The 7,598-nt window shown below is 27.2% G+C and overlaps 1 protein-coding gene across 4 annotated transcripts in view; it reads left to right on the forward strand.

The window, feature by feature from the left end:
* Positions 1-404: 404 nt before the first annotated feature.
* Positions 405-7,598, forward strand: part of LOC136091274 (uncharacterized) — a 182,726-nt gene continuing 175,532 nt past the window's right edge. The window contains exon 1 of one of the 4 annotated variants that reach the window (XM_065818612.1): positions 405-731. In XM_065818612.1, coding sequence (XP_065674684.1) covers positions 699-731 — 33 coding nt within the window. In that variant the 5' untranslated portion in view covers positions 405-698. Of the gene's footprint in view, positions 732-5,986; positions 6,134-7,598 lie in introns of those variants that run through there. The other 3 variants (XM_065818610.1, XM_065818613.1, XM_065818611.1) reach the window with 3 other exon arrangements.

Below are 7,598 nucleotides of genomic sequence, written 5' to 3' on the forward strand. Positions count from 1 at the left end.
TAAAATTTCTATATACACACACACACACACACACACACACACACACACACACACACACACACACACACACACACACACACACACACACACACACACACACACACACACACACATATATATATATATATATATATGTATATGTATATATATATATATATATATATATATATATATATATATATATATATATATATATATATATATATATATATATATGTATTTATATATATAATGGTTATAACTCACAAATTTAATTTTTTAAATAAGTTTCAAACGCACCGCTGTTTATGAATTTTTGTATCGCTTTGTTTATTATAGAAAAACTGACTTTTCAATGGTGAATACTAATTTAGATTTAATAAATTTAAAAATGTCAGACTTAATTTTTACGTAACGTGTTCCTCATTAGCGAGACATTAATACGATAAGTAAATAATCGCTAATACATAAAAATCAAAATTAGTTGATTTAGATTTATTTAAACTTCATATCATTATATTTAGATTTACGAGTTGCATAGGTATATCAGTGTTATAACAAAAAATTTTACAGACAAAATTAAGTTGCATATTCATAGACCTTGTATCATCTTTTTGAAAGAAATTTTATGCAGACAAATTTATACGGCATATTCATAGACGAGCTAATAGAGTTATGACCATAATACTATCCAAAAGAAAAAAATTTTATGAAAAAGTATGAAACAATTAGTTAAGAAACATACTTTTTGGGTATGAATACTGTTATGGTTGTTATTTAATATTTATAACATTGTATATAATAGTATATTTATTTTGGGTATTATTTTATTTATATTAACGCTTAGAAAAAGTAAATAATTTTTTATTTGATGCTTTTTTTGTAAGGTGATATTTTCTTAAGGCTCTTCCGGGACTTCAAAAAAAAAAAAGTTTGCTAACCTACCCTACCCCGAGGTAAGTTGGCGCAAACTGTAAAAACAATATTAATGCATATGCAGAATTTTTGTTTTTATTAACTGTTTAATTTGACGACATTATTAAGCCAAAAATTTAACCTTTTATGCAAGTATAAAATAAGTATAAAAGTAATAAAGCTGGTAGAAAATAATAGTATGTAGAATGATCCAAAACAATAACCCGTTTTAATAGTTTTCAAAAATAAATATTCTCAATATTATTTGAAATTAAAAAAAAATTATGAAAGTGTATAATTTTTTCATAATTAATACGATGAGCCAACTAACCCCATGGAAATTTTGTCTACTAACCCAAACAACCTTTTTTAATAAAAACCCTAAAGGTCGTGAAAACTGAATGGAATTTTGTAAATCAATTTTGACTGGAATCTTTCATTTTTTTCATGCAACCTACTATGCTCTATGTAAAGTAAAATAGAAGCGTTGTTCCAAAAGTTAGATTTTTATTCTAAAAGCATCAAAATATACGTATCTCTCATGAGCATGTGCGAATCTTTACAATACTTCACTGAAAAGATGGAACAGTCAACTAGGTTTCATGTAATTTTTAGCACTTTTTATAGAAATGGTTTGAAAAAAAAAGCAATTCGTAAACTTTCCCCTGCTGTCAACTAGCTCCGATTTACTTCAATATACTAAAATCTATAAAATATCATAATAATTTTATTTACAGTAAAGCCTTATTTCTTATTTCTAAAAAAATTTTATAAAGAAGAACATTTAAAAGAAAGTAAATTAATAATATTTACTAAAAAAGTTCAACTTCTTTTTAAATAATTTTTTATATGAGACCACTAAAGCTATGATAGGTCATTTAAAGGTAGTCTATGAAAGGTCATTTAAAGGTAGTCTAATAAAATTCTGTTCCATGTTTTAAAGAGTTCAGGTGATGTCTTCAGTGTCTCAACATTGGGATAAGGTTTACTACATAAGTTTTTTGTTTTATTTTTCAAGGTATATAGATAATGAAAAAAAAACTAGGGAAGAGTTTAGTTTACATTTGTACATAAAACAAAGAGTATTAAAAACATTGAGCTGATGTATATTATAAATTTTTATTTCAAATAAAAGAGACCTGGCATGAGTTAAGTTGTTTTTAAAATTGATAAGCGAAGCAACATGCTTCTGCTGACAATTAAAAGGTTCCAGGTTACTTTTATTAGAACTATTCCAAGCAATTTTGCATAGCTAAATGACAATAGATAAAATAAAAATAAAATTGTATTAAAGTTTGTTTATATAAAGCATTTCTAGCCTTATACATTATTCCTATTCTTTTAGCAACTTTGTTGTACAACAAATTAGTGTGATATTTCCAGTTAAGGTTTTCATTAGCATATATACCTTAAAAGTTAAGATTTATTTCTCTTTTTATTTGAATTTTGTCTATTAAAAGTAAGATTATGTCGGGCGGCAGTAGTTGCTTTTTAGAAGTCGGGTGAAAAAGTGACCATTTTGGTTTATCGACATTTAGTGACAATTTATTCATATTGTACCATTCACAAATTTTCGCTCAATGTTCATATTTTAAAAAAATGTTATAAAACTTTTTATGCGATAAAAAGAGATTAGTGTCATCAGCCAACATGACAGACATTAAATTTGACGCTTTAGGGAGCTCATTGATGTAAATTAAAAAGAGAAGTGGTCCGAGTGTAGAGCCCTGGGAAACTCTACAGATTAAATTCAATAATTTAGTTGTACCAGTTTTATTACTATAAACAAACTGTTTACGGTTGCTTAAACAACTTTTAAGTAATATTAGGACGTTACATTTAATACCAGAGCATTCGATTTTTGACGAAGAACTTGATGATCGATAGTGTCAAGCGCTTTTGATAAATCAATGAAAACTCCTAACGTTTATTAGGACTTTTCAAAAGAGAGCTATACTATATAGCGAGTTACTTGGAGTATTGCGTGTTCCGTCAAGTTATTTCTTATGAACCCTTATTGAATAATGTATAGTATATTATTTAATGAAAGGTGATCATAAAAAACATTATATCAAATTCTTTCTAAAACTTTTGAAAAAACAGAAAGAACAGAAATTGGGCGATAATTTGTAACATTGGTTGAATCGCCTACCTTAAAATATGCAGTGACTAGCTATTTTTAAATGATATGGAATTTTTTTCCTGTTTTATTGAACTATAAAAAACTTAAAGTGGTACATCTTTTAAGGGTACATACGAGTTGATGACATTAATATATATTCCATTGAAACAAAAGGATTTATTAGTTTTAAGCATTTTAAAAAACTTTTCAAGCTTTTTAAAGAAAAGTTCATAACATGTTGAGGTCAACGATATCGGAAAGTAATAGGCATCTATTTTGATAGTCACAAAGGGATTTATTTTAGCTAGATTTGGGCCAACTAATACAAATATTTGTTTAATTCATTGTATATCATAGTTGGCTTGGAGGAAAATTTATTGTTAGTTTTTAAAGTTTTAGGTAGAGTGCACGTTTTTGTAATCCACGTGCCAATAAGTTCTCTTAAGATCTCCCTGGTGCGTTTTGAGTTATTCTTGTTTATCTTATGTAAATTGGAGAAGTACAATTTTTAAAAATATTCCCTTTTTCTTTTAATATTTTAAGCATAAAAATTGTAAAGAATTTTATTTCCTCTATTTTGGTTTGGAAATATTTGATATATAATTTTTGCTTAATTCTAGAAGATTTTTTGAGAGCTTTTGTTATCCATGGTGACATTATAGCTTTGGGTTTTTCCTTGGCCTTGGCCTCGCCTTAAGGCCAAAAATTTAGGTCTTAGCCTTGGTCTGGACTTTGAAAGTTTGGACCTTGGCCTTAATTATTTTGGCCTTCAAAAACAAAAGTACATAAAATTAAAGAATTTTAAATTTTCATTCTTTAATTTTATGTATTTTTGTTTTTTGCTTTAATATATATCTACAAGCATATTTTGTTTAAGACTTCGTTAAATTCTGTGTATAACTTTGGTTTATTTTAAGAGCATTAAAGTTTATTGTCACTAAATTGACAAACTGCGTTTTTCTTCTGAGCCTTTAATCAGAAAGTGACAAAAATTACAGAGAACCTTCCTAATTGACCATTTCATCATTAACTATAGCATTGTCAGGGTTCGCGCATGCGCATAGGATATATGAAGACGTATGCGCTTTTTAGACAAAAACCTAACTTTTGGAACATCGCTTCCTTTTTACTTTAAAAAGAAGATAGTAAGTCGTATAAAAAAAAAATTATTGTAAAAGATCCAGTTACAGTTGCTTTACTTTATCAAGTAAGAATATTTTAAGTTGCCGTTTTTTAGGATCTATAGACTGTTTATTGAATAAAGCTTCCGGGGTTAGTTGACAAATTTTTCACAGGTTAAGTTGGCTCATAGCATTTACTATAGAAAAAAAAATATATTTTTGTAAAATTAGTTATTTTTTCTTTTAATTTTTAACAATATTGAAAAAACTTACTCTTACAAAAAAATTTGAAAATAATTTTTTTTTAGTTTTTTTTTCACAGATAAAAAGTGGGATACTGTTTTGGCTGTTATACGTAATAATATTTGGTACTAGCTAAAACCAATATTAAATTTTTGGCTTAAATAGTTTTCATAAATTATTAGTTAAAAGGTTTCTATTAATTTTACACTTAATAGTACATTATTAATCATTTTTATAGTTTGCGCCAACTTACCCCATGGAGGGGTAAGTTGTCGCAATATTTTTTTTTTTTTTTGAGGGCCCGGGAAGGCCTTAAGAACTTTTTTTTGTAAATGAATGCAAATTTTATCAGTTCCCCAATTTTATATACTTTGAGAGTACACTTTAATATTTTCAAAATAATGTGCTGTTTGGGCTACAGAGCTCATAGAGTAAAAACCGAGCCAACTAGCCTCGGTCTTCCCTAAGTACAATATTTTTGAAATTGCAAAAAAAAAAAAAGCATAAAAACGTTTTTAAAGTTATAAGCACTTCTTATTTTAAAAAAAATTAAAAAAAATAGTATTATTATTATTATTTACCGTGTATTAAATATTACAATAAAATAAATCGCGTTAATAAATAAGAGAGCTGGAGCAAGCAGAAGACATTAACTGTCTTATCATCGGGCCCCATTAATATTAAAAAAATCGTCAGTTTATATACAAAAATGAAAAGTAGCTAAGTACATAATAAGAATTTTTTCACATGTTAGTTACAATATAAATATTAATATAATATAAATATTAGTGTTGAAATATCAAAGATTAACAACAACATAAAAGTATTAAAGTTCTTTAACAAAAAAAAAATTAAGTAAAAATAAAACTGCAACAAAAGAGAAGTAGAGTCAATAACTATTTTTTTAGATAATTTATGCTATTTATGTAATCATTTTAAAAGAGATATTTTAAATCAAATTCATTATGTTATAAGAGACTCTTAGATTCTTTCCTGATTTGTTCCAAAGAGATGTTTTGAATATTCTTTTTTTTTGTGATATATTTTGAAAAGTGTTTCCGTAGAAACGGTCCACGATATTGGATTTGGTAAGAACTTAGTTTTAAATTAGTTTTTGGTACAATAAAGTTGTTAGTTGAAAATTTAATAGGATACTTGTGCGAGATTTCATTTAAGTAAGACTGAAATACAATAGAAGAAAGTCCATGTTTAGTTTTTTAGCCATGCTAAGTATCATAATATATTAATTATGCAGAATACGTGCAAGTTTTTTTTTGCTTTTTAATTATTGCGTGGGTTTATGTCTCTGTTTGAAAAATTTATGAAATAAAAAATTCTTGTAAAAACAAAAAACAGAACAATGTTTTTTCGCAAATAAAGCGCATGTTCTTTATGTTAATTGTGCAAAAACTGAAAATTTTCTAGTAAACACATAACATGATCCTGGACGAAAATAAGATATTCCTTTAGATATGTTATTTTTTGTTTTATAAATTGCACAACTAGTGGTTGTTTGATAACAACTCTTTATACAATCATTTTGACTGAAAGCTGTCTCAAAATTTGAACCCTTTATACAATTGCTAATGGATTTGCTTTTTTCTACAGATAAAAGTAATAAAGCGTTTCTATAGGCAGCTGAAAAATGTCTAACATTTGGATGGCCATGAAAAAAAAATTTTCAATGCAGTCCTGAATAAAGCGAGAAGTACAAACAAACTGAAAACCTTCAGAAAATAGCTCACTACTTAAGGTAAGAGCACTATTAATTGTTACATTTAAACCTCAATGACTTGATATACTTGGTTGACTTCTAACATTACAAAATTTCCATTTCACAATCTAATAATTTGACTCTTCCCACTGAGAAATACTGGCTCCTTTTAAAGTCAGAGGACAACGAGCTGGTTTATCGGCATATAATTCATATGAATTCAACATTTCGATTAAAGTATCTATGCGTTCAACACTTCTTACAGTCGGTAGTACACTTAAACGAAGTAAATTTGTATTAGAACAGCAATAAAATGCAGAAGCAACCTGATAACTAAAAACTAGAGTGGCAAGTGTGACCTTCATAGATAAAAGAGGACCAGGGTCTAAGTGTCAATCTGTTAGTTTTGGGACTTGACCCACAGAGTTTATTTTTTTCTAAGTTATACAGAGACTGGATATCAATGTTATGTCTTCATAAATTGTTACTGACACTTTTTACTAAATGCGGAAGATTAAAAATAACATGAGTATTTTCATCATTGGAACGATTAGGAAAGTATGGTAAAGTTTTTTAAAACCCAACCAAAACGTAAGGCAGCTATTTTAGTAGTTTCTCGATCACAAACTACACATCTAATGTGTATACCAGTTTCTTGAAAAATAAATGGTTTATATCATTTATTGCTCAAGTATAAAAAATAATATTGTCTATTCATATTGTAGCTTCAATACTTTTTGACAGGTTTCTTTTTTAGAATGCAACATTGCCAAATATGTATAGTTATTTATAATTCTATTTGATAAGATTTCACTGCAAATTTTACCTTGTGGAACGACATGACAAAAATAAACTTCATTAACCAAAATAAAAAATTTAGAAATAGATATTTGAAAAACCATTGAAGTAAAATCTAATTTCATAAACGAAATGTAACAAAAAAAAATCCACTGACAGAATGTAATACTAGATGTCAGAGAGTGTTTTTTAATAAAGTATTTGTGATACATTGAATTAATCATAAGGAATTTTTAACCTGTTTATTGAGTACCTTCAAATAACTTGCATGCATTTCATAATATTCAAAAGTATCTTCAGAATGATCAATTTCAGTTTTGCGAACTGTGTACCTACCAAAATAAATAAATCCCATTTTTCTATCTTCTTTAATATATCTTTCTAATTCGTCTAACATTTCAAAAATCTCACTTACAATATTGATGCTTTGAGATATCATATGTCTTCGTCAACCCTCAGAAAAAGTTTAGCATAGTAAACATGCGTTTTCTTAACAGCTAGTTGATCAGATATAACATTTGCTGCTCCAGCACCCGACCTAAATTTACCAAAAACTTTCTCTAAAGGATCAGTTGGAAAATCACCAAGCATAACAGAATGATAATTTTTACTGGTACTGATTTGATAGAATTAATTAGAAAACTAATTAATTCTATCAAATCTCTTAATGTACATAATAATACATCTGATGGCGTCAGAGTAAAAG

The sequence above is a fragment of the Hydra vulgaris genome, chromosome 15 (assembly GCF_038396675.1).
Source record: "Hydra vulgaris chromosome 15, alternate assembly HydraT2T_AEP".
Taxonomy (NCBI): domain Eukaryota; kingdom Metazoa; phylum Cnidaria; class Hydrozoa; order Anthoathecata; family Hydridae; genus Hydra; species Hydra vulgaris.